Source organism: Zootoca vivipara, chromosome 6, assembly GCF_963506605.1.
Source record: "Zootoca vivipara chromosome 6, rZooViv1.1, whole genome shotgun sequence".
Lineage (NCBI taxonomy): Eukaryota > Metazoa > Chordata > Lepidosauria > Squamata > Lacertidae > Zootoca > Zootoca vivipara.
In genome coordinates, this window is record NC_083281.1 from 16,647,609 (window position 1) to 16,675,579 (window position 27,971).

The 27,971-nt window shown below is 49.3% G+C and overlaps 2 protein-coding genes across 2 annotated transcripts in view; both read right to left on the bottom strand.

The window, feature by feature from the left end:
* The window catches only part of LOC118087884 (cytochrome P450 2F3-like), a 58,854-nt gene that overhangs the window by 20,748 nt on the left and 10,135 nt on the right, over positions 1-27,971 (bottom strand). Inside the window, 1 exon segment of the mRNA XM_060275253.1 lies at positions 57-244. Within this exon segment, the coding sequence (XP_060131236.1) occupies positions 57-244 (188 nt within the window).
* LOC132592283 (cytochrome P450 2B11-like) lies at positions 24,030-27,891 on the bottom strand. The gene is made up of 3 exons (XM_060275501.1): positions 27,385-27,891; positions 25,503-25,644; positions 24,030-24,342 (listed from the first exon to the last, which is right to left on the bottom strand). The coding sequence occupies exons 1-3, from the start codon at positions 27,499-27,501 to the stop codon at positions 24,155-24,157; spliced, it is 447 nt and encodes a 148-aa protein (XP_060131484.1). The 5' UTR covers positions 27,502-27,891; the 3' UTR covers positions 24,030-24,154.

Below are 27,971 nucleotides of genomic sequence, written 5' to 3' on the forward strand. Positions count from 1 at the left end.
GCTTTGAGGGCCAAAAGGCTGGATCCTGACCCCTCTGTCCTTGCTGAGAATCTAACCTTGGGGATGACGTATCCCTTGAAGTCGATGTCTTTGGTGGCAGCGTGCGGAAGACCCATGGGCAGGATATCGCTGAATCTCTGGATCTCATGCAAGACAGCCTCCATGTAAGGCATTTTGTTCCTGTCCTCAGTGGCTGGAATCCGGTCCCTTCCAATCACTCGATCGATTTCCTCGTGGAGTTTTTCTGGGGGGGGGGAGAGCAGTTGAGCTGAGATTCCTGCGTTACAGGGGGCTGGACAAGACGACCCTTTGGATCCTTTCCAACTCTGTGGTTCTGTGATTCTATGACCGAACACCTGTTCACAATCAGGAATGTTTCCACCGCCCAAAAATAGCAACTTCAAATTTTGGGGGAAGGCCTTGATGCGACATTATCGGTTGAGTGCCAACTGGCTTCAGTGGCAAGGAGTGCCTTTTGCAATCCACGACTGGCCCTCCAGCTATGGCCATTTCTGGACTGGGATAGCCTGGACATGCCTCTACATGCCCTGTTAATCTCACATCTTGACTACTACAGTCCATTCTTGTTGGGGCTTCCCTTGCGGGTAGGAAACGCCTGTTTGTTTGTTTGTTTGTTTGTTTGTTTGTTTGTTTTACCGTTAGGAACCAAAGGAGGGGAGGGGGCTTAAATCACAGAATCATAGAATGGTAGAGTTGGAAGGGATCCTGAGGGTCATGTAGCCCAGCCCCCAGCTCTTTTGCTCAAATCCTCTTTGCAGGTTTCCCACTGAGCCGCTGTGAAAAGAGGAGGCTGGACTAGATGGGGCCCCCTTTGGCTTGATCCAGCAGAGACCTATAAAGACCTTTTCAGAAAGACAGAACGGCAGGCCAGTGTGAAGATGTTGAGCTTTCTAAAATATATAACCAATCCACACGCCCCTCTGTGGGGACATGTGCCCTTAGGGTCTGTAGCAATTCTTGTGTTTCTCGCATGTTGGAGGGAGGTTTCCTCCTTCTGCCCTCACCTTGAATCTGTGGGTACTTCAGCATGATGAGGAATCCATATCTCAGGGTGGTGCCGATCGTCTCTGTCCCAGCAAAGAACAAGTTGAAGGTGGACATGACCAAATTCTCCATGGAAAATTCAGAAGCCGGGTCATTCTTTTCCTGCCAAGAGATCGAGGTCAGCTATGATGCCTGCATTGAAGGGGGTCAGACTAGATGGCACTTGGGGTTCTCTTCCCATTCCACAATTCTCTGAAACCTGCAGACAGCACATTTTAGGGGTGGGGCAAATGATGGAGATGAGGAAGTTCATCCCTTACCTGATCCATCTTAACTAAAAAGCAGTCAATGAAGTTGTGGGGGTCACGGGGATCCAGCGAGGCCTGCTGCATCTTGACCCTCTCCTCTATAAAGCGGATGATCCCCTGGGAACATTTGCTGCTCGAGTGGTGGGATCCGGGGATCTTCTCCATGATCTCCGGGAAAATATTATACAGCTGCGGGGGAAGAAGATGGGGAGCAATGGAAGGGTAACTTGAGGTTGTGCCTCTTGCAAACTCAGATTCCACAAAACGGCACATGTTGAGGCTCATGCCTTCTTGGAAACCCTGACTCTTAAAAAAAATGATTTTCCAAATAATTAGAAATCAAACCAAATTACTTTAATTTAATATAATTTCTTAAAATCAGGTTTCCTGCTCTCGTTGCAATCATATATTCCTCCAATATATTCCTCCAAAGCTGCTCATTTCGTATTTAGTCTCCAGATGACATTCTTCACTTGCCATTAAACCATTCTTCCAGCTGTCTGCTTTTTCACCTTACAAACAGCACCTCCGTTTCATCTTGTAAATATATAATCCATTTCACGTGTGTAGCATTTTTGTTCCAGACAAAGAGCTCAGTTCTTTCTCTCGTCGTGCAATTCTTTGCAGCGTTTATCTGAGTGAAACAAGGTCATATTCCCTCCCTTCTGCTGCTATCAAGCTGACGTGTGAACCGCAGCCATAAAAACCCCTCATAATGAACTTTCCAGACATCCCCCTCTGGAGTTCTTTCTTGGCATACAGTAAACAGCAAAATCTTTTCTAAGATTCCGTCTCTCTTCAGCAGCAGTCCACCTGTGGGTCACCCCCTCTTCCTTCAACAACACCCCCATCCGGTAGTGGTTATAGTCCCACTCTCTTCTGCCTTAGTCAGACCACACTTGGAATATTGTGTCCAATTAAGGGTAACACAATTTAAGAAAGATGTTGACAAGCTGGAATGTGTGCAGAGAAGCGCCACCAAGATGATCAAGGGTCAGGAAATCAAGGAACAGTTGAAGGAGCTGGGTATGTTTAGCCTGGAAAAGAGGAGACTGAGAGGAGATATGAGAGCCATCTTCAAATATCTTAAGGGCTGTCACATGGAAGGTGGAGCAAGCTTGTTTTCTCCTGCTCTGGAGGGTAGGACTCGAACCCATGGCTTCAAGTTACAAGAAAGGAGATTCTGACTAAACAGTCGGGAAAAACTTTCTGACAGTAAGAGCTGTTCAGCAGTGGAACATATTCCCATGAGAGGTGGTGAACTCTCCTTCCTTGGAGGTTTTTAAACAGGTTGGATGGCCCTCTGTCAGGGATGCTTAAGCTGAGATTCCTGCATTGCAAGGGGGTTGGACTAGATGACCCTTGGGGTCCCTTCCAACTCTAAGATTCTTTGATTCTATGACACTATGAAGGGGCCCATTTGACTAAAAGATCTTATTGGACTCAATGCTTACCTTCCAAACCTTACTGAAAGACACTGAAATACTTAAAGAGACCGTAACAGAAAATGCAAACAATCGCTTTTGTTTTCATATGTTATTTATGGGTGGTTTGTTGCTGTATATGAGTGTTTCGAATTGTTGCAATGCAAAATGATAAATAAAGAACGTAAAAATAATAATGGCGGTGATGGCACACACAGGAGTAGAATCCTTTTTATTGTTTAATAAGTATTCATTTGCAAAGAGAACCTCTGGAACTGGGCTGCATCTTTGCCTTTCCAGACTGTGACACTTTGCTGTTTCATTTTTTGATTCTTTGCTTTTTAAAAAACGATAGTGATAATAATTAAGGTGTAGAGATATGGGGTGGTGGTTCTCCATCCGCCCTCACCTGAGACGAGGGCAGGCTGGCCACGCGGAACCGTTCTGTGATCAGCTTGGTCAAGGTGAGGAATTTCTCGTTGTCGTACTGGAATCTATTCCCAAAGACGATGGAGCAGATGACGTTGGAGACGGCTTGGCTGAGGATGAAAGTGGGATCAAAGGGCGTCCCTAGTGGGGAGAGACAGACAGCAGGAGGGAAGAAAGAGTATTATTTATTTCATTTTCATTTTCATTATTTTCATTTTCATCTTCAAACTTGAAAAAATAATCCAAATGCAAAATACAAATATGGTCCACACAATTAATGTTGACTTCCCTCCCAACTCCTTCCACGGTTTATTTTGTTAACTTCTTTTCCACTACATATTTCTCCCCTTCCCCCCCCCATATTATATCTCAATATCTCTTACTGCTGAATTTACTCTTTTACTGTTAACCTTTTAATACGTTTGCAATGAGTTTCCGGTTAATCTACAAAACTTATTGTCCTGATTTCTTCTATAATAATAATAATAATAATAATAATAATAATAATAATAATAATAGTTTATTTATACCCTGCCCATCTGGCTGGGTTTCCCCAGCCACTCTGGGCAGCTTCCAACAGAAAAATAAAATACAATAATTTTTTAAACATTAAAAGCCTCCCTAAACAGGGCTGCCTTCAGATGTCTTCTAAAAATCTGGTAGCTGTTTTTCTCTTTGACATCTGATGGGAGGGTGTTCCACAGGGCGGGCGCCACTACCGAGAAGGCCCTCTGCCTGGTTCCCTGCAACTTGGCTTCTCGCAACGAGGGAACCACCAGAAGGCCCTCGGAGGTGGACCTCAGTGTCCGAGCAGAACGATGGGGGTGGAGACGCTCCTTCAGGTATACTGGATCGAGGCCATTTAGGGCACTTTGAATTGTGCTCGGAAACATACTGGGAGCCAATATAGATCTTTCCCAGTCATGCCATTTCTGTATATGCCATTAACTTTGTCTGCCATTCCTCCTTCGTTGGTATTGTATATACGCCATACGAACTGCTACAAGAAAGAGTCTGCATTTAGCAAAAGCACACAATGGCTACGCCAGCCTCTCAAGTGCAGACCAAGCAGCACAGAGTCTTCTAGAGGCGACCAATCTTTATGAATTTCTTTGGGGACCTACCTCGTGTCTTATGGAACTCCTCTGCCAGGCACTGAGCCTCCTCCTGGATCCGCTCCTTGATGGACCGTTTCCCCATCCCAAAATTCCTCAAGGTGGTGAGGCTGAACCTGCGAAGCTGCCTCCACCGATCACCATTGGCAAAGACCACCCCTGGGCAAGCAATATTATTAATGTATGTATGTGGAGACCTAAAAGCACCACTGAGCTGTTATTATATAATTCCCAATTTTTTCTGGAGGCCACCCCCTTGGTTCCACGAACTCATCCCTATCACCCTCTGCCCCTCCCTTATAGGTAAAGGTAAAGGCGCCCCTGACCATCAGGTCCAGTCGTGTCCGACTCTGGGGTTGCGGCGCTCATCTCGCTCTATAGGCCGAGGGAGCCAGTGTTTGTCCGCAGACAGCTTCTGGGTCATGTGGCCAGCATGACAAAGCTGCTTCTGGCGAACCAGAGCAGCGCACGGAAACACCGTTTACCTTCCCGCCGGAGCGGTCCCCATTTATCTACTTGCACTTTGACATGCTTTCGAACTGCTAGGTGGGCAGGAGCTGGGACCGAACAACAGGAGCTCACCCCGTTGCAGGGATTCGAACCGCCGACCTTCTGATCAGCAAGCCCTAGACTCTGTGGTTTAACCCACAGCGCCACCATTATTTAGAATATTTATTTGTTTGTCACATTTATATATTAGATCTATTGAAATAGCGGTTTGTGCGACCTGTTAAGCAATTACACAGTGATATTCAAGGCAGCAGCAATTCATTTGACATTTGTTCAAAACTCGATTAGAACTGTTTATTACTGTACTATGAATTCCACAAAATTGCAGAACTTCATCCAACAACACCAGCTTTTCAAAGCCTGGTAGTCCCTGACATCTCCAGCACCCTAATCCTGCCATTCTTTGTCTCTTAGCACCCTTCCAGGTGATCCCACTATCCCCCCCCCAGTAGACACTACCGCCCACCTTGGGGACCCCTGATGACATCCATCAGCATTTCAAGTTAACATGAACTCCTTGATAGAGGCCCAGCAATAAAAAAAACCAGCAATTTTCCAGTAGATCTAGTTACAGGTACGTAGCCGTGTTGGTCTGCCATACGGTAGTCGAAACAAAATAAAACAATTCCTTCCAGTAGCACCTTAAAGGTAAAGGTAAAGGGACCCCTGACCATTAGGTCCAGTCGTGACCAACTCTGGGGTTGCGGCATTCATCTCACGTTATTGGCCAAGGGAGTCGGCGTACAGCTTCCAGGTCATGTGGCCAGCATGACAAAGCCGCTTCTGACGAACCAGAGCAGCACACGGAAACGCCGTTTACCTCCCTGCTTGCATTTTGACGTGCTTTCGAACTGCTAGGTTGGCAGGAGCTGGGACCAAGCAACAGGAGCTCACCCTGTCGCAGGGATTCGAACCGTCGACCTTCTGATCGGCAAGCCCTAGGCTCAGTGGCTTAACCCACAGCGCCACCCGCGTCCCTTAAAGTAGCACCTTAGAGACCAACTAAGTTTGTCATTGGTATGAGCTTTCGTGTGCATCTGGAGAAGTGTGCATGCACACAAAAGCTCATACCAATGACAAACTTAGTTGGTCTCTAAGGTGCTACTTACGCGGGTAGCACGGTGGGTAGTGCATAAAGGGACGCAGGTGGCGCTGTGGGTTAAACCACTGAGCCTAGGGCTTGCCAATCAGAAGGTCGGCGGTTTGAATCCCCTTTACCTTTACCTTTAAGGTGCTACTGGAAGGAATTTTTTTATTTTGTTTCCAGTAGAGGTTGTCTCTTCTACATTCATCATTTTAAACATCGGCCAAGTAACATGTTACAAAAGTGAATATACATGGGTAAAGTGTGCATAGATTTGTGAAACTAACATATAAAAATATGATTATTGTTTATCAATATTAATCACCTGCCCTTCACCCTAAGGTGAATAAATGTTCACGGTTACCTTCACACAAAAAATAATGATTTGCAAACCCATGTACTATGCCCTCCAATAGGTCAGCGGAGCAATGGAGAAATGGCCTGAACTGCTCCCCAAGCCCCCTTTCCTGGGAAGGATGGACACCTCACCGTGCTCATTGAAATCCTTGGAGAAAGACGGCAGCTGCCCTCTGCCACTGAAGTCCTCTGCCTGGTCCACCAGGGCTTCTGAAATATACTCGGAGTCGAGAGTGAATTTCATGCTCTTTATTCAGCTCATATTCATCAAGGAGAAGAAGAGAAGACGAATCGCTCTTTTCCCAAAACCATCTGCTTATATACATTATTTACACAATGGGCCTTGCGTGATTGGCTACTTCAGGGCTACACCTGTGGGCCAATTATATTGTGGATTGACTTCTGCCTGCAGCCTGATTGGCTGCTCCTACAGGCCAATCAGGTAGCAGATTCACTTCTGCCAGCCGCCTGATTGGCTGCTCCAGCAGGCCAATCAGGTTGCGGATTCACTTCCACCTGGAGTTGGATTGGGTAGCTCCCGCTGATTCTGAATCCTATTGTTCTAGGATTCAGCTCAGTACATAACACCCCTCCCCTCTAAGTTCCAGTCCTGCCCGGGAAGTTGCATTCGTAGTCCCCAAGGTCTGCTGGCCGCCTCCGTGTGCGTTGTGGCCTGGGGTGTTCCTTGGTCAGGGGTTCTGGTTCTGGCTCGTGTTCCGAGGCTGCTGGCTGTGCCGGGGCTGTCTGGTCTGGCGCCACTGAACCACTAGGTTGTGACTCTGGTTCCGGTGTCCTTCCAGCCTCGGGGCGCCCCTCTGTGCCTACTGCTTCTGCTTCCCCTGCCCACCCCTCTCGCTCTACAGGCCTCACTGCCCTGCTGTCCCCTTGGGACCCCTCTGTCCCGCTCTCCTCCCGGGTTCCTCCTGGGAATCGTCGCCGTAGCTGGTCGCAGTGGCGGCGCCAACATTGCCCCCCTTCCGTTAGTACCTCGTACGACACGGGACCGGTCACCTTGGTGACTGTGGCGGGTACCCATGCTGGGCCTGCCCCAAAATTCTTTGCATACACTGGGTCCTGGGCCACAAATGTCCGGGGGTTCCTGCCTTTCCCCACCACTACCTCATCCTGAGCTCTGTCGGGGTGAAGTCGGTCCAGTCTAGTTGCAAGGCGCCGGCCCATGAGTAGTTCAGCTGGGCTCCGGCCCGTCGCTGTGCTTGGGGTGCTGTGCTGTGCTAGAAGAAATGCGGCAAGGCGGTATTCCCAGTCCCCTTGTGTTATGCGGCGGAGGCTGTCCTTGGTGGTCCGCACCATGCGCTCCGCTTGGCCATTGGTGGCAGGGTGGAATGGTGCTGAGCGGATGTGGCGGATGGCGTTCTGCGCTGTGAAGGTCTGGAACTCCTCTGACGTGAATGCGGTTCCATTGTCCGAGACGAGGGTGTCAGGGAGCCCGTGGGTTGCAAACAGCTTACGTAGTACCCGGATGGCTGCCGCCGTAGAAGTGGACGGTACCAGTGCGACCTCCAGCCATTTGGTGTAGGAATCCACCACTATGAAGAATGTTTTTCCCTGGAAGGGGCCAGCGAAGTCCACGTGCAAGCGTGACCATGGATGTCGGGCGGACTCCCAGGGCTGGACTGGGGCCCTTGGGGGATCCGGGCGGGATTCTTGGCAGGTCTGGCAGTGTTGGACCCAGGCCTCTATCTCTCTGTCAATCCCCGGCCACCACACATAACTCCTGGCAAGGGCCTTCATCCTCACTACCCCTGGGTGTGTCTCGTGTAGGGCTGTGAGGACCCTTTTGCGGAGGGGCTGGGGAACAACAACCCTGCTTCCCCATAACAGGCACCCCTTGTGGGCCGACAGTTCATGTTTGCGGTTTGTGTAGCCAGCGAATTCTGGCCCGGGGCTGCTGCTGGGCCATCCTCGCCACACCCAGTCCAGGACCCGGGAGATGACCCTATCTTTTGTGGAATGGTGTGCAACTTCTTGTGCCTGAATGGGTCGGTCGGGAAGCAGCTCCAGGGTCATAACCTCTTGCGCAGGCGCTGGGTCGGGGCCTGTTTCTGGTAGTGGTAGCCTGCTGAGTGCGTCTGCGTGGCCCATCGCCTTCCCAGGGCGGTGGATTAGTGCATACTGGTAGCCGGCAAGGAAAATTGACCACCTGAGGACACGTGGAGACAACACTTGGGGGGTCTGCTTCTCGGGGGCAAACAGGCCAAGCAACGGCTTGTGGTCAGTCACTATGGTAAAGGGCCGCCCGTACAAGAAATCATGGAATTTTTTTACGCCCTTCACGATTGCCAGACCCTCCTTGTCAATCTGTGAGTAGTTTCGTTCGGCTGCAGCAAGCGTCTGGGAGAAGTATGCCACCGGCACCTCTCTTCCATCCGGGAGTTGGTGTCCCAGGACAGCGCCGATGCCATAGGGAGAGGCGTCGCATGCCAGCACCACTGGCAGCCTCTCGTCGAAGTGTGCCAAGACCGAGTTTGAGACGAGCAAGTCCTTGACTGCCTGGAATGCGGCCCTTTGTCGCTGGCCCCACACCCAAGGGGCCCTTTTATCTAGGAGTCTGTGTAGGGGCTCCGCTACCGCTGCCTTATGGGGAAGGAAGGCATGGTAAAAGTTCAATAGTCCCAAGAATGACTGAAGTTCGGGCTTGCTCTTGGGCGCTGGGGCCTCACAAATGGCCCGTACCTTGTCACCGGTTGGATGGACCCCTTCTGCGTCCACCTTAAATCCCAGAAAGTCCACCTGCGGCACTCCCAGTAAACACTTTTCCCGCTTCACCTTGAGGCCCGCCGTCTGGAAACGGTGCAGGACGGAGCGGAGGCGGTCCTCAAATTCCTCTGGTGTGGGCCCGGCGATCAGTACATCATCGAAGAAGGGGGTGACGCCAGGAATCCCTTTAAGGAGAGAGTCCATTAGATTCTGGAATATGCCTGGTGCCACGCTAACGCCAAATTGCAGCCGCTTTACTCTGAATGCCCCTCTGTGCGTCACAATCGTCTGAGCCTCTGCTGTGGCTTCGTCCACAGGCAACTGTTGATACGCTTGGGCCAAGTCCAGTTTGCCAAAGATTTTTGACCCAGCCAGGGTGGCGAGGACATGGCTGACCACTGGCACTGGGTATGCATGGGCCGTGAGAGCCTTGTTTATGGTCCATTTGTAGTCTGCACAGATGCGGACCGAACCGTTAGGCTTGACGGGTGTGACAATTGGAGTTTCCCAGGGGGCGTTGGGCACCGGCTCCAGCACTCCTTGCTCCACGAGCCGGTCCAATTCCTCGTCTATGCGGGGTTTCAGGGCAAACGGGACCCGGCGGGCCTTGTGCCTGATGGGTCGTACAGCGGGGTCTAGCTGTAGGGCAATGGGGGGTCCTGTATATCGTCCCAATGCCCCATCGAAAACCCCTGGAAACTCTTTGCATATGGTGTCCACGTCCACTTGTAAGCTAGTGCGGTTCACCCCGGTAACGGCTAGCCCCAGAGGTCCAAACCATGCCAGTCCCAGTAAGCTAACGTAGGGGCCCTTAACTACCAGCAAGTCCAATTGTTGCTTTCGCCCTCGATATTGCACCCTGAAGGTCCCCACCCCCATTGTAGGGACCTTACGTTTCTGGAAGTCCCGGAGGGTGAATGGGGCCGGCCTTAGTTTGGGACCCCCATTAGGGCACAGTTCCCTTAATGTTCGGGCCGAGATTATGGATAGAGTTGAACCCGTGTCCAGCTCCATGCGGCATGGGGCTCCCTCTATCTGTACCTCTATATAAATTTTCTCTGTGCTGGGATGGGGCAACTGGAATACCTGGTAGTCCGTGATCTCCGTCGAGTTGCCTTGGTGCATGGTGCCGTGTGACCTGGGGCTCCTGGGTCGGTCATCTGATGCTTGTCGACGGGTGAGTCGAGCCCGACACACCCGGGCGATGTGTCCCAATTTTCTGCACTGCCTGCACTCTGCGTTGCGGAAACGACAGGTCCTCCTCTCGTGGTTCTCCCCGCAGCTTGCACAGTTCCCTCCTTCTCGTCGAGGCTGCTGTGGTGTGTGTGCTGCTTGAGTGCGCCGCTGTACTCGGTGTACTTCCTCCCTGTCAGATTCGGATTCGTCGGTGAGGTCTTCGTGGTAGACCCTCGGTTGGGATGGCGGGGCCGGTCGTGCCTCTTGCGTTGACCTCTCGGCGGCTTCGGTTGCCAGGGCTTCCTCCAGAGCAATCTGGAACGTGAGGTCTTTTTTGGCGTAGAGGCGTCGTTGCAACATCTCGTCCCTCAGGCCACCGACGAGGCGGTCACGAAGCATGTTCTCCAACTCTGAGAAGTTGCATAACCGGGCGGCTTGGCGGAGGGAGGTCACAAACCCAGTTATGGTTTCCCCCGGGGCTTGCCGCTTTGCGTAGAAGGCATTTCGGCAAGCTACCACCGAGGGCTGTGGTGAAAAGTGCTCCTTCAGCCGTTCCATTATTGTTTTGTAAGAGACGGTAGCGACATCTCTAGGTGCAAGGAGAGCCCGGGCGATTTCAAACGTCTCCTCTCCACAGACGCTGAAGAATGTCGCCCTCTTCATGGCATCGTTGGTGACTTCTTTCGCTTGCAGGAGGAAGTTGAAATGGGCGGCGTACCCTTCCCAGTCTCCTGATGCTGGTTTGAATGGCAAGAAGCTGCTGTCGGTTGCCATTCTGGGTTCCTTGGGTCCTGGAGCTGAAGCCTGGATGCACGGTGCGATGCAGCGGTGCAGCAGGTGGCGGTGCTGCGGTGCAGTGCGTGGTGACGGTCAGCTCAGCAGGATCCCATCCTCGTCGCCAGTGAAATATACTCGGAGTCGAGAGTGAATTTCATGCTCTTTATTCAGCTCATATTCATCAAGGAGAAGAAGAGAAGACGAATCGCTCTTTTCCCAAAACCATCTGCTTATATACATTATTTACACAATGGGCCTTGCGTGATTGGCTACTTCAGGGCTACACCTGTGGGCCAATTATATTGTGGATTGACTTCTGCCTGCAGCCTGATTGGCTGCTCCTACAGGCCAATCAGGTAGCAGATTCACTTCTGCCAGCCGCCTGATTGGCTGCTCCAGCAGGCCAATCAGGTTGCGGATTCACTTCCACCTGGAGTTGGATTGGGTAGCTCCCGCTGATTCTGAATCCTATTGTTCTAGGATTCAGCTCAGTACATAACAGCTTCCTTCACTGCCTTGTAGCCGCACAAGACCACGACTCGCCGCAGCCCCAGGTAGACAGTGAAGACCGAGCCGTAGGCCTCCCTCAGCTGCCGGAAGAAGAGTGTCAGTCCCTTTTGAAGGAACATTTACCTGCCCTTCAGGTTGGGGTGGGAAGGGAGCCTCACAAGGATGGGCAAAGGGAGAAACAGGCAGGAGCTCTGGGGGAAAGACAGGAATTGCTCCTCTCCAAGGCCTTCCTTTCCTACTATGAGGCATTAGCTAAGAATATTAAGGGAACCCCAGACTTTCCAAGAGCTAGGACGCTCCAGTTGGCCAGCACTTAGCCAACACTCCTCAGGATTCAACACACTTCTGCTTCACTTCAAGGGCAGGTATTGCCTATACAGTTTCCAGATTCCAAAGGGATGTTGTAGATGACAACTCTAAATTGTTTTTTTAAAAAAAAAAAGGCATATGGCATACTTTTGGAATGGGAAACTAAAGATGAGGAAGTTAAATCAGTAATGATTAAATGGGCACAGGATATAGGGTTTAATATACAATTTGATGATTGGACAAAACTCTGGAAAATGGACTTGTTTACAGATTGCATATTGTTAAAAGATGATGTACCGATGGTATGTTACACCAACAAAATTGGTGAGAATGTATAAAACAGAACAAAGGAACTGTTGGGGGTGTAAAGAAGGGGAAGGTACCTTTTATCATATGTGGTGGGAGTGTAAGAATATTCAAATCTTTTGGGAAATGATATACGTTGAATTGAAAAAAAAAGTTTAAAATGACATTTATTTTAAAAACCAGAAGCTTTTTTGATAGGATTTTTAGGACAACTGCCAAAAGAAAAACAGACATTATTTATGTATGCGGCGGCGGCGGCAGCAAGAATTCTGATAACACAGAACTGGAAGACTGGAGAAATACCAACAAAGGAATAATGGCAAGAGAAGCTGGTTGAGTTGACAAAGTTAACAGATAAATTGCATGAAAAAGACAATAGGGACTTTGAAAAAGAATGGGAACCTTTTACATCATATTTGTAGAAACAACAAAAATATATCGAGTCATTGGCAGGATTTAAATAAACATTTGCAATTTTATTTATAAAAAACAAGAAACCCAATAGTATGAAAATATAGAAGTATATATAAACAGCACAATGTAATATGAGATGTAATAAACCAGGGATGGAAGCTGAGGGAAGTCAGCAGGGGAGGGGGAAATTGAAATTTGAATGTAATGTAATGATTATAGATATTGTTAAAAAAAACCACCAATAAAAATTATTTAAAAAGAACACAAACTTTAAGGGCAGGTATACTTTCCTCCCCCTGCTTCCACTTCTAGTGTGGGTTTATGGCAAAATTGCCATGCCCACATTTCTGTAGGTTTTTTAAAAATAGGGAATCTTTCACCTTTCAAATCAAAGGTGTGGGCATTGTAAGAGTTGCTGCCTGGTTAAATTGTAGGGTGTGTGTGTGTGTGGCAGCATTTATATATGCCATCATTTTTATTTCACATAGCAAACCAAGTTTTCTGTATTCCTTTGGTGTGAGAAGTTTTCATGGGCATAAGTTTAAGGGTCAACACATACTCAAAGACCAGTGTGCATTATAACCAGGGCCGGATTTAGGTGTGATGAAGCCCTAAGCTACTGAAGGTAATGGGGCCCTTTAAATGTCCACCTGGCCTTTGTCAACAGCAAATGGTAGCTGTTTTTTTGTGTTGAATATATGCTAGATGGTCATTTATGGACCTCAAAGGTACAGTATCTCAAGCCATTTGCCCATGTTGCCATGCAACCAGTCCTTGCAGAATGTAGGCACCCTGTATATAGAAATGAGCAAATCAGTGATATTTCAGGCAGCAGGCTAGCAGGCGGGGGCCATGACTTGCATCACAGGAGCCTACACAACACAAAGCATGGTTGCTGTATGTAGGTTTTATTTTATTTGTTTTTTATCTTATATTTTGGAAATGTACATCCAGGTTTTTTCCTTTAAATTTTTTTTTGGGGGGGGGGGCGGCCAAGAGAATGGGGCCCTAAACTATAGCTTGTGCAGCTTATACGTAAATCCGGCACTGATTATAACATCAGCAAAAGACCCTAAATTTCTCAGGAGTGGGTATATGAGTACTGGCTGAGAACATCTGAGTAACTCCTGAGTCCATACACTTGTAACAGACCTGTGAATATCAGGTTTTAGGGGACAATCGTGGGAAGGCTATTGCCTTCATGCTCTGACTGTGGGCTTCCCAGAGGCCCCTGTCTGTTCACTGTGGTGGGCTAGAGGAACCCCCTTTGGACAGATCCAGCAAGTCTCTTCTGGTGCTCTTGCATTCCTACAAAACTCATTAACCCGCATAGGGATTTAGTGAGAGTTGCGAACAGGCCTATCAGAAATGACGGTGTCTGTGTGGGGTGGGCTTAAGCTAATTGGGAGAACCTGATTGGAGGGGCTGGCTGTCTCTGGGGAGAATGGCATGTATCCAATTTTGATTGACAAGGGGATCTTTTAAGTAGTCAGCGTCCCTGGGGTTCAGCTCCATTCCTGCTAGTGAATTTGATCTCCCTCCCGCCCACCTCCTTTTTTCCTGCAGGTGTAGGTTGACCTTGCTATGGTACTGCCTGTATTCAGGGGTCAGTAGGAATTTTTTCCATTTGGCTGATTGGCTGTTGCCACTTGGTTTTTTCGCCTACTGCTTAGCAATAGTCACAGCTTGTTAGGGTTGGCAGGTTAGGCTTTGGTTGATGAGTTTGGGAGGGGCATCGCATGGAGGTGCATGCCCCTCAGTGGTTGCTCTTATAGAAGTATTCCGTTAAAGGAATCCTGGGGCTCCGGGGCTCTAGTCTTTACACCCCCGCACGGTGCGGGGCTGGGGCCTATACAGAGCACGAGCCTTGGGGAACATTTCTGGAGGGGGAGATTGCCTGTTGCTCAGTTATCTCCTCCACCATGCAGTGTTTACTTGACTTTCCTATTGCAGGAAGTCAGAGCTGGTCCTGTCCCACCGTGGGGCAGAAGTTTAACCAAAGCCTAAGGCCAACACTCAAAATTAATTGTAATTTTAAATAAAGTTGTGGCCAAAATTATGCCAAAACAAAAACCTAAAATAACGTGTCCGTCTGAGTTATTGGTTGGGAATTTCTGGGGGGTCTTGGCTCGCAAAGATGGATCCCCGACTGTGGGGCTGCTCATAGGCTTCCAATCTCCCCCGGCTTACCTTGCAGCTCAGTAAGGAGGCAAATGGAGACTCACCTTCTCCAGGGACTTGATCATGTTATTTGGGTCCAGTTGGAGAAAATTCCCCAGGATGGGGAGCGGGGTGGGTCCGGGGGGCAGACGGCCTTTGCCCTTCCATGCCAAGCCCAGGAAGAGGACGCCACAGATGCAAAGGAGCAGGAAGAAAGACCCAGAAAGCAGCTCCATGGAGGACCCTGGCCAAGAGATGCCCCCTTTGGGCTATGGGGAGGCGCTGAGAGCCACAGCTGGACTTATAAGGGCGGCTGGGGAACACCCAACTTTCTACTTTGGTTATCCAGTAATTCCCGGTCCTCCGACCCATTTCCAAGTCAGCTGGGGGGACTCTGCCATTTCCAACCAGGAAGTTAATTCGTTAACTTTTCAAGGATTACATGATAGCCATAAAAAGGGCATTTCATTGCAAATGTTGGACAGGGTACTGGGAATGAATCACAGAGAGGCTCATTAAGGTGGAGGGGGGAATTGCCTTTTTCTTTTTAATACTATGATGTACATGTTTATGTTTTGCGGAGCAGGGCAAATCGGCAATCCCATTTAAAGAACAACTGCGGAGGCTGCATGAAAATGTTTTGGAGTTTTCTCCACCTGCCTTTCCAAGCTCACACCTGCACCATGATCTTAAGTTCTATGTTTCCACTTTAAATGGCCATGGCTTCTCCCAGAGAATCCTGAGAAGTGTAGTCTGTTTCAATGTGCTGAGAGGTGTTCAGAGACCCTCCCTATTTGTCTCCCAGAGCTACAGTTTCCTGAGAAGAGGAACTCTATTTATTTCCTACAAATTCCTGTTTGTTTGCTGTGTCGCATAGCGATAGTGTCAGACTAGAACCTGGGAAAGACCAGGGTTCAAATTCCCCCCACCTTGGCCATGAAGCTTGGTGTCCTTGGGCTAGTCACTCACTCTCAGCCTAACCTACCTCGCAAGGTGGTTGTTGTGGAGATTAAATAGGGAGGGAAATATCTATGTATGCTACCTTTTTCAAAATTACCGTACTATTGTTATTGAAAGAATTTCAATTATTTGGGGGCAGGAGTGTTACAAAGGGGGGAGGGGAAAGTGAGGGGGGGAGCAAAGATGTTTATAAGAAAGAGAGAGAGAAGAGAAGAGAAGAGAATATACAAAAATGCTATGTAATATACTCCACCTTGAGCTCCTTGGAGGAAAAGTGGGAATAAATACCTTGCCCATGTTTTAATCAAAAGGACAGGACCCTTGTGCGAATGACGAAACTGAGTGTCTTGTTTATTACCATAATACTGAGTGTATCTTTGGCAGATATAGTCTATTGTATGGTCCAAACCATTCTTTGTAGCAGAGACTATAATTAAAGTTTGCTAGAAACACAAGATTTGTGTGCTGATCGTTATGTTAAGCAATGGATAGGCAAACTAAGGCCCGAAGGCCGGATCCGGCCCAATCGCCTTCTAAATCTAGCCCGGTCCAGGAAACAGCGTGTTTTTATATGAGTAGAATGTGTGCTTTTATTTAAAATGCATCTCTGGGTTATTTGTGGGACATAGGAATTCGTTCATTTCCCCCCCCCCAAAAAAAAGGTCTGAGGGACAGTGGACCGGCCCCATGCTGAAAAAGTTTGCTGACCCCTATGTTAAGGATTAGAAGGTCAGGAAGCTCTATCAATGCTTTCCAGGCAGCACTCAGAAAGGCAGGACTGAGAGAGACTCCAGGGCAAACCCACCTTGAAGAATCTGAGACCCTCCCACGGGTTCCCTGTGAAAAGGGGTGCTGCCCCAATCCAGGAATTATAGCTTGGTGAGGGGAATAGCAGAGGCAGATTCATATACTGAATTGGACAGAACGAAAAAGCGAGAGCCGGGGGTGCATGCCAGATTTTGGCCTCGCATGTGGTGCTGCTGAAATTTAAAAGACCAAAGTCTGCCCCTGGAAACGGGGGTGGTCTCCTAAAAACTATCAGGAAATGATAGACAAGAGGGGCAGCAAACTCAGTGACCGCCCCAGGCGGCAAAACCCCCAGTTATGCCACTGACCTGCGTCCCTCCCCATCAATCTTTGACCAGCCTCGCTTGGGAGCAGAGCCCAGCTGCTCTTCTGGCTGCCAGGGGGGTGGAGGAAGCCAAGTCAGATGGAGGGTCAGTGGGAAAAGAGACCCAGACGGGGCCTGCCGGGACTTCTGCCAGTCCTGCACCCTGCCCAAAAGTCACATGCTGCGCTTTGAGATCCAAGGAGCTCCAAGGTCCAAGCAGGAGGCAGTTGAAGCCAAGACTCCAGGCCACGATGCCGGAGGCAGCCAGAAAACAAGGAGCAAACAGAAAAAGTCTTTGGCCCTCTGTCATACTGACCAGCTTTTGAAAACCCAAAGCAGGGAGATTCGAACTCCTGCCCACATTTTGAACTCTTGTCTCCTGGCTATCCTGACTCCTTGGACCACAGAATCATTAAAGCCCATGCCAAAGATTGATCCACGGGCATTGAAGACATATTCCTTCATTTACAAAGAAGAAGGCTGTCAATGGCTGCCAGGAACAATGGCTAAGGAGGGAAGAGGGTTGTTCTTCCACTCAATTCCCGATTGTGGGTTTTCCATAATGGACATCTGGTTGGCCACTGTGAGATCAGGATGCCAGACTAAATGAAAAAGCTTTGGCCTGCTCCAATAGGCAGGCTCTTTTTGTGTTGCTATGTTAACCCCCACAAAGATTCCCTTTGCAAATAATATAGGCATATAAAAATAAAGGTATTCTCTGTTGAGTTCCATCATTATGGAGAATAAGGGTTCTATGTGGCCTTAAATGAGCTAGGCGTTTGCATGTACTGATGGCACCAAGTGACCACATGCATCAATATTTGCACAAGAAATAAAATCATGACATGTATTTTTAAAAGTCAGTTGAGCTCTGTCCTTTAGGCACTTTGTAAGACATCTTTTCAAGAAGGGCAATTTGCCCGTTCTCTGGCATCCAGAAACACCTGCTTCACATTGGGCAGTTTTTGCTCAGAAGTGCAGAGTGAGGCCTCCTCTGCCTCTACTGCTGGATTGGGGGGGGGGCAGCAGGAAGAGCAGGTCAGCTGAGGAGACGGCTAGTTCTGTGGTTCCTCTGTGTGAACCTTGTTCATGTGAACAGGGGCTGAGCAATAGAGGGAGATTTGCCGGAGAGGTTGTGATAAACTTGGGACATATGATCACTGATGGTGGGAAAGTAAGTTGGCACAAGAAATTTGGGGTTCAATTTTGACAGGAATGATAAATATCACCATATAAACTGCTCTTTGTTGTCCAGAACGATTATTGCTGAATATATATTATTTCTCTTTTCGAACTTTATTAAGTAGTCAAAATATTTTACAACAAAACGAAACAAAAATAGTCAGTTTGAGACTTGCTGTTATACTGTAGATCCAATAGTGCATGTTTGGACACAGCATCAGAACATGAAGAGGTTCAATCTGAAATCAGACTACAAAATAAGATTAATGATCTCACAGGACCAGAGATGGCTAGTAATAGTGGATACCAGGCTATAATCAGTGCCAAATTTGGTAGGAACCTGCCAGACCTGAGTTTGTTTCTTGAAATATGTCAGAAATATACCATACTTTTCCATGTATAAGACTAGGATTTTTTTCTTTAAAAGTTATGTTAAAAATTGGGGGTCGTCTTATACATGGATCTGTTTAAAAAAGGTGACAGAACTGATTGCGGAAACTATCAAGGCATCTCTTTATTAGCTGCGGCCAGCAAAATTCTTGCAAGGATCTTAGCAAACAGTCTCTTAACAATATCCGAGGTGACCCTTCCTGCAGAGCCGGCACGACAATGTAGGCGAACTAGGCAGTTGCCTAGAGCGCCAAAATGGAGGGGGCGCTGGCCAGCCTGCCCCCCAACCCCCGCCGCCGCCGCCCTCCCACAGCGCACCTGTGGCTTCGTTTTGTTTTTTCCTGAGGCTGCCGGGCTGGGGGCTGGGCTGGGGCCTTGGGAGGAGGTGAGGGGCGGGCTAGGCTAGCGAGACGCCACGTTATTGGTTGGCTGGCGTGACACCCCATTCTCCTAACTGGCCCGCCCCTCGCCTCCAGGCTCTAGCCCTGCTTTGCAAAGCACGTGTGCCATCGCTGAACGGGCAGCAGCAGGCTCAATGGTACTGCATTATTAGTCCTCCCCCACACCAACTCTGGGCAACTCCCACCCTCCTTTCGGCTCCCCTCCTTGCACTTGGCTGTGAAGGTTGCACGCTGTGTGCCTCTCCTGGGCAAGAGCAGAGCCTCTCCTTTTCTCTCTCCCTCGACTCTGCCTTTTGAAAATAGTGTGGTGGTGGTGGTTGCTATTTGTTGAGACTGGGTCGACTTCACTTCGCCGCCTCCCGGGACAGCCGGTGAGTGTGTGTGTGTATGTGGGCGGCAGGGTGAGAAAAGCGTGCGCTTCCCTCGCCGCCCCTTACTGTGAGTGGAGAGCGCAGGAGAAGGCTGGGTTTGCCACCGCCGCCGGGTCAGTTCATTAACACTGCCTCCCCCACCCCAGGAGAAGGAGGGGGTGTTGGCGGCGGCGGCAGAGGGTCAAGGGGGCATTAAAGACCCGGGAAGCTCAGCCGCTGCTGCTGCCCGCTGGCCACTACAACCCTCGGTCGCTGCCGGAGCCGAGCGGTGGTGGACATACTGAACCAAACCCGGTGCCGTTGCTGCGTCTTGCTGCTGCTGCCGGTGTCTCTGTGTGGCTGCTGAGGGGTGGAAGCTGCCACAGCAGCTGCTGCTGATGCTTCCACCGGCTCCGAGTCCCGGGCTGTGGGCGGGAGGGAAGCGATGAGGGAAGGGAGGGGTGGGGTGGGTGGTGGCGTGCGCGGCCCCTGCTCATTGTTCAAGGGAAGGGCAGCCGAGGAGACTGGGACGCACGCGGGCAACCCCTTGCGCACAGGGAGACCGTGCGTGCCTGGGTGGGGCTCCTCTCTCAAAACTGGGGGATGCTGCCGGTGGTCTCTCGGGGTGTGTGGTGTGTATGTGTGTGCACGCGCACTCGCTGCTCCTGCTCGTTCTCTGTCTCCCCCTCTCCCACGCCGCACCCGTATGGTCTCCCGCACAACTCGTGCCCAAGGCTAGCGAGCAGCTTCTTCCTCAAAAGTCTTCTCCTGCAAGTTGGGGCTGCGGAGAACGGACCCCAGTATGCCCAGTGGGATGGGCGAGACCAAATTTACGCGCGCAGCTGCGGCGGGGGCAGCCGCATTTCCTTACGGGAACGTCACTTGGGTTCCTTGTGAGATGCACCCCCACTCCTCAATATTTTTTTGCCGCCTGAGGCACAGCAGCAAATGGTTGCCCACCCTCCGCAAGCCATGGCCAACTAAGTCATATTGGAGCCAGAGGCAAAGAACCCTTCAAGTGCCTCTCCCTAGAGTTCCTGCTCTCTCTGTGTGTGTGTGTGTGTGTACATATATATACAGTGCTTTTGGGGGGGCGAACGCATACCCCCTAAACATTTTGTGAATCTTTGTACTTTCGTCCATTCACTGTATTTATTTTTCCCAATTTGAACTATAAAATGGTGATTTTCTTGAGTCAAAATGAGAGTACCCCTAAAGCAGGGGTCCCCAGACTTACCGTGCGGCGGGCCGGTGCCCGCCGCGCCGACCGCGCGGCGGGCCGGACGGCAGGGGAGTGCGCGCGCAGCGGGCCGGAGGGCGGGGGAGTGCGCGCCCGTGCGCATGCGCACACGCACACGGGCGGAAAAAAAATCGCCGAAAATCGCTTGTGCGCATGCGTATGGGCCTCCCCCGACCCGGAAGTGCACCAGAAATGACCTCTTCCGGGTCGGGAGAGGCCCATACGCATGCGCACAAAGGATTTTCGGCGATTTTTTGCCGATTTTTTAGATCGTCGCTGCGCCGTGAGAGCGGGCGGCGGCAGCGGGCGCCGGGGGTCGTCGCGGGCCGGATTGGAAGGCCGATTGGGCCGCATCCGGCCCAGGGGCCGTAGTTTGGGGACCCCTGCCCTAAAGGAAAAAAGCACTGTATATATACATACACATACAGAGAGTGTGAGAAAGTGTTAATTTGAATAGCTAATGATTTCCTGCATTTCAGGACACCACAAATTAGACACCTGAGGCAGCCTTATAGTAGGACTGGCTCTGTCCAGACGTTTTGAATGCTAATTGCTAATAAATGTCGCTCCTGCCTAGGCCCGCTGCTTTGGGGCGAGCGTCGAGGGAGGGCTCCATCTGGGCCGCTTTCCCTCCCCCCCACCCCACAGTGAACCGGGGAGAAGGGAGACATGGCCGCCCCTGTGAGAGGTGGCGACAGGATCAGCGCCCCGAAAGCACTCCTTTCGGGGCACTTATCCCACTGCCGCTTCCTTCCCCCCCCCTCTTTCTTTCTTTCTTTCTCTCTCTCTCTCTCTCTCTCTCTCTCTCTCTCTCTCACCCACCCCTTCCTTACTTCTCTGTCTCTTCCCTCCCTCCCTCCTTCCCTCTCCCTCCCTCTCTCTCTCTCTTTCATCCCTTCCTTCCTTGTCTTCCTTCCTTCCTTCCTTCCTTCCTTCCTTCTCTCTCTTCCCCCTCCCTCCCCACCCTGCACTATTATTCTGTGGTAGCAGGACTGCCACTGCTTTGGAACACATAGCAGAGATCATGGTTACAAGGAACAGGTTGGATGTGAAATACATCTGTGTTTGAAATATGACTGGTGGGGGGGGGGCAGAAGGTGATCTCGCCTAGGGCGCAAAAAACCCTAGCACCAGCCCTGCCTTCCTGAATCTCAAAATGGTTTTCAAAATGGTTGTCCTTGTAGGGGGACAGTGGACATGATTTTCACCGCTCGACAGCTTCAGGAAAAATGTAGAGAGCAAAACCAACCCCTGTATTTGGCGTTTATCAACCTGACTAAGGCTTTTGACACTGTCAATCGTAATGCCCTGTGGACTGTCCTCCTGAAAATTGGCTGCCCACATAAATTTTTAAACATCATTCGGCTCCTTCATGATAATATGACAGCAACAATAGCAGATAACAATGGCTCTCAAAGTGGGATCAGGTGTTAAACAGGGTTGTGTTATTGCCCCAACTCTATTCATTATTTTCATTGCCATGATCCTACACTTTGTCGAAGGGAAACTCCCCACTGGGATAGAAATCATATATCGAACAGATGGAAAGCTCTTCAATCTGAGCAGGCTGAAAGCAAAGAGTAAGCTTACCATAACTTCCGTCATAGAGCTTCAGTATGCTGATGACAACGTACTGTGTTCACACTCAGAGAATGACCTCCAAACCATCCTAAATATCTTCACAGAAGCATACAAAAAGCTTGGCCTGTCGCTCGACATCCCAAAAACCAAAGTGGTGCACCAAGTACAAAATAACTCCTCTGCAGCACCACAAATCCAACTCAATGGTGTATCATTGGAAAATGTCGATCACTTCACCTACCTAGGCATTTACCTTTCCACAAGGGTCAACATTGATGCCGAAATCCAGCATCTCCTGAGCTCTCCGAGTGCGGCTTTCTCCCAATTGAAGTGCAGAGTGTTTGAGGACCAGGACATTCGCAGGGAAACCAAAATGCTTGTTTACAAAGCTATTGTGTTGTTGTTGTTTAGTCGTTCAAGTCGTGTCCGACCCTTCGTGACCCCATGGACCATAGCACGCCAGGCACTCCTGTCTTGCACTGCCTCCCGCAGTTTGGTCAAACTCATGTTTGTAGCTTCGAGAACACTGTCCAACCATCTTGTCCTCTGTCGTCCCCTTCTCCTAGTGCCCTCCATCTTTTCCCAACATCAGGGTCTTTTCCAAGGATTCTTCTCTTCTCATGAGGTGGCCAAAGCTATTGTACTACCAACCTTACTGTATACTTGTGAAACATGGACCACTTACAAATGCCATCTCCAACTTCTAGAAACATTCCATCAACGGTGTCTCCGAAAAATCTTACACATCACTTGGGAAGACAGTCAAACTAATACCAGTGTACTGGAAGAAGCAAAGATCACCAGTGTCAAAGCGATGATTCTTCAACATCAATTTTGTTGGACTGGTCATGTTGTGTGGATGCCTGATGATCGTCTTCCAAAGCAACTACTCTATTCCGAACTTAAAAATGGAAAGTGCAATGCTGGTGGTCAACAAAAGAGGTTTAAAGACTGTCTCAAGGCAAATCTTTAAAAATGTTGTATAAACACCAACAACTGGGCAACACTGGCCTGCGAGTGCTCCAGTTGGAGAACAGCCTTTACCAAAGGTGTCATGGACTTTGGAGACACTCAAACTGAGGACGCAAAGGAGAAACGTGCTAAGAGGAAGGCACGCTTGGCAAATCCACACCGTGATCAACTCCCACCCGGGAACCAATGTCCCCACTGTGGAAGGACGTGTGGATCCAGAATTGGCCTCCACAGTCACTTACAGACCGTGTTTATGGAAGACAATCTAACTCGGCTATGAGTGATCACAGAAGAAGAGGAAGAAGAAGAGGAAGAAGAGGAGGAAGAGGAAGAGGAAGAGGAAGAGGAAGAGGAAGAGGAAGAGGAAGAGGAAGAGGAAGAGGAAGAGGAAGAGGAAGAAGAAGAAGAAGAAGAAGAAGAAGAAGAAGAAGAAGAAGAAGAAGAAGAAGAAGAAGAAGAGGTGTGTATCCCCCACTTTCTTAATTTGGAGTCCCCCCAAAAAACAGGGGCGTCGTATACATGGGGGGTGTTATACACAGAAAAATATAGTACATGGCAGCATAGGCCATTGGCTGGGCGGTGCCTTGAATGAATAAACTTTTCTGAAATTGTGATACATAGAGCCTTCTGAAAGTGAATGTGAAGGGGAAAGTCTGGTGTATTTCTCCATCCTTGAGCAATGGTCAACCTATCAACAGCCAACAACTCTAGAAAAAGGGTTTTACACACTAGTTCTGCATTGTAAGCTTTGAAAATTTATGATAAACAGAACCAGACATCAAGATTCACTGGTGTGCAACTTGTCTCCAAAACATAATTATTTCTGATGATACCAATGTAGATACATTGCCAAAGGAATTGGTCTAATATATGATCTTGGCAGCCTGAAAAGTCATTACAAAATCTTACACTGGGCGCTTGGCAATGCTCACTCTGGAATATAGCGATAATGAAGAAAACTGAATCATTTGAGAGTTTGATAAGGCTCTTCATATGATTTGGCATTCCTTTATTACATATACAAAGGAAGCCTCTTTTTCAAGACAACCCTTCTCCCCAGCCTGGCAGATCTGGAACTAGCCTTGAAAGTCAATCTTTCTTGCTTGGACTTTGTTATGTTAACCCATGTGCCTCTCTTAAAGTTCTGTTTTGGTAATAATTATTGGTAATAGTTATTGGTTTTCATATAGTTACTGTATATCTGTGCAGTGCTTTTTTTCCTAGAAAAAAAGGTGAGTTGGGTGCTTCCTCCTCCTCCTTGCACGGGCAGGCCTTCAAATAGAGGACTTTCCTACATGGCCAATCAGCTGTGGTACTGAGAGAGAAACCGAGATCTTCTTGCGCCCCAACACAGGAAGAGAGAGATCAGTGTTGGCGCTGGGACACGGACAGCTGGTATTTGGGGGGCACCTTCCCAACGCCCACGGACGCAGGTGCGAGGCTGATCTGGCTGGGGGGCACAGGGGAGTGGAGGGTGAAGGCCTGCAGGATGGTGGTGAAGAAGAGGAACAGCTCCATGCGGGCCAGCCCTCCGCCGATACACATGCGCTTCCCTGCCAAGAGAGAAATGCAAAATCTGTCGGGCAGGTGGAAGAAGCCCTCTGACGAAACCCACCCTCAAATTCATTCCCCCGTGAAAGAAGTTTCTGTTCTTCCGCCTCGTTCTTGGGGCACTTTAGGAATTTCCTTTAGAAACAAGTATTAATTAAGAAATGGACGGTGGTATTTTTTATTTCATCTTTAACATCTATGGATTATTTGTGTTATACAGTTTTATTTTTTTTATTTTTTAAATAATTTTTATTAATTTTACAGATTACAAAAAAGATATATATAAGAAAGACGCTTACATAGACAAATTTTCCACCTTCTTTCCACCCCCCTCCCACGGGCCCTCCCCTGCCACAGGAGAATCCCATGCAGGCGGACAGTTGAAGATGGTCCATTTTGTGATTGAGTTTATGTCCCCCCATCCCCCATCCCCCCAGAGTCCCCTCCTGTGTTATACAGTTTTAAAACCAATAAAGCATTTTTTTTATTTTAAAAAATAGAAATTCGGTGGGTGCAAGATTCAATGGGAACAATTATTCATAGGTACGTTGATCAATAGCTAATGATGTATAGGCAGTAAAAGAAAGTGTTAAGTGGCTGATAGGTGAAAGGATGCGCTGGAAGAGTCACGGTTGAAACAGTGCCCCTTCCATGAGAGGTCCAGAGGGTGGCAACATGGGAACGGGCCCTTTCTGTAGTGACTCCCCGTTTCTGGGATGCTCTCCACAAGGGAGGCTCACTTGGTGCCTTCGTTATAAATCTTTAGGTGCCAGGCAAAAATGTTCCCCTTTGACCTCTAACTATCTGTGGCCCCTTGCATTGGGTGGGGTGCTTGTAATGTATTCTTTTAATGGGGTGTGCACCAACAGGTTGATAAGTGGTCAAACCAGCCCCTCTCCCATGCTGTCCTTGGCAGGTATAATGCAGGAGAGCCTTGCAGGATCAGGCCCCCCTAGCCCTGCATCCTGTTCTCCCAGCGGCCCCCAGATACCTGTGAGAAGCCAAGACAGGCAGGAGCCAAGCAGAGGTTCCTTTCTCTGACCCTCCAGAGAAGGATGGCCCAAAGATGAATCTCATAGGAGATAGACCACCCATCAACCCCACTCCCCACTCCCCTCCTATTGGAATGGAAGGAGCCCCCTTCCATCCCCCCCCAACGTACCTGCTGAGAAAGGCATGAACGCCTCCACTTTCTTGAAGCAGCCTTGGCTATCCAGGAATCTCCCCGGGTCAAACTCTTGAGGGTTGGAGTGCTGCTCCGGGTCATAGTGAACGCTGCTCAGCAAAGGATAGATGTAGGTGCCCTGCGAGAATAGTGTGTGTGTATATAAACATAAGAAGTGTGTGGCTGCTGGATCAGGCCAAAGGGGGCCCCCTGCTCCAGAATCCTGTTCTCACAGTGGCCAAATACCCCTTTAGGAGCCATAGTGAAGGCTGCTCAGCAAAGGATAGATGTAGGTGCCCTGGGAGAACCGTATAGTTCTTTATCTCCTTGGGTGTTATGTACTGAGCTGAATCCTAGAACAATAGGATCCAGAATGCAGCAGTCTGATTGGTCTGCAGGAGCAGCCAATCAGGCTGCTGGCAGAAGTGAATCCACAACCTGATTGGCCTGCAGGAGCAGCCAATCAGGCTGCTGGCAGAAGTGAATCCACAACCTGATTGGCCTGCAGAAGCAGCCAATCAGGCTGCTGGCAGAACTGAATCCGCAACCTGATTAGCCTACAGGTGCAGCCCTGAAGTAGTCAATCACGCAAGGCCCATTGTGTAAATAATGTATATAAGCAGGCGTTTTGGGGAAAGAGCCATTCTTCTTCTTCAGTTGCTACTACAAGACAAATAAAGAGCATGAAATTCACTCTCGACTCTGAGTACTGTATATTTCAAGGGGGTTCATCAAGGCAGGTGCCACTACTGAGAAGGCCCTCTGCCTGGTTCCCTGTAACCTCACTTCTCGCAGTGAAGGAATTGCCAGAAGGCCCTCAGCGCTGGGCCTCAGTGTCCGGGCTGGAGGATGGGGGTGGAGACGCTCCTTCAGGTATATGGGACCGAGACCATTTAGGGCTTTAAAGGTCAGCACCAACACTTTGAACTGTGCTCGGAAACGTACTGGGAGCCAGTGAAGATCCTTTAGGACTCTTATTATATGTTCTTGGCAGCCTTTCTCAGTCTCCAGTCTAGCTGTCGCATTCTGGATTAGTGTAGTTTCCGAGTCACCTTCAAAGTTAGCCCCTCACAGACCTCATTCCACTAATTCATTGCAGGTGGTTGGACCAGATGACCCTTTGGGTCCCTTCCAGCTCTTTAATTCTATGAATATTGGCCTGTCTAGAGAAACCCAGTGTTGATTTTGAAGAGATTCTGTTTCAAAATCTCCCCTGCGCTTTTACATCATTTAGTATACCTGAAGGAGCGTCTCCACCCCCATCGTTCTGCCCGGACACTGAGGTCCAGCGCCGAGGGTCTTCTGGCGGTTCCCTCGCTACGAGAAGCCAAGTTACAGGGAACCAGGCAGAGGGCCTTCTCAGTAGTGGCACCCACCCTGTGGAATGCCCTCCCACCAGAGGTCAAAGAGAACAATTTCCAGACCTTTAGAAGGCATCTCAAGGCAGCCCTGTTTAGGGAAGCTTTTAATGTTTGATTTCTGTATTTAAATGTTTTGTTGGAAGCCGCCCAGAGTGGCTGGGGGAACCCGGTCAGATGGGCGGGGTATAAATAATAAATTATTATTATTATTATTATTATTATTATTATTATTATTATTATTATCATAGTAGTATTAAAAAGATCCAGATGGACAAGCAGCCTGGCAGACAGATAAGACAGTTTCCTGGGAGCTTTGAAATATACCCATTTCACAGGTGGAGAACTGACTCCTGAGGATGAATGCCTTTCCAATGCAAGCCCATGTGTGACATGGGATGCACTAAACTCAAATCCTGCCCCCACCCCTGACCCAGGAGTCTCAGACCAGTTGCATGGAGGGCCCAAAGGCTGGATCCTGACCCCTCCATCCTTGCTGAGGGGCCTGCTGGGAATCTTACCTTGGGGATGACATAGCCCCTGAAGTGGATGTCTTTCATGGCAATGCGGGGAAGATTCATGGGCAGGATATCGCTGAATCTCTGGATCTCGTGTATTACAGCCTCCATGTAAGGCATTTTGTTCCTGTCCTCAGCGGCTGGGATCCGGTCCCTCCCAATCACTCGATCGATTTCCTCGTGGAGTTTTTCTTGGGGAAAAGAGAACAATTTCTGTTTTACAGGGAGTTGAGCAAGATGACTTTTTCAGTCCCTTACTGTTAGGGGAAGGGAATACAGAGATCCCCCTCCCATCATCAAGAGCAGCTCCTCAAATAGCAGCAATGCCAGCAGGGAGGGGGAGGGGTCCAGTGAGGAAGGAGGAAGAGGGATGCAGGGCTCCGGCAACACAGAAGAGCCCCTGCTACACATGAGGGAGGAAGAAAGAGAAGGAAAACATGGAGCGCAGACCCTTTTTTCCTCCGGTTCCGGAATTACGCAGGAGAAGGCGGGGAAGAGGGTTTGCTGTCCCGAGACTCTTATGCTGGAAGAAGACGAGGGGCGCGCCATTCCCGGATTCTGCCTCGGACTAAGCAGACATGTTCTACACA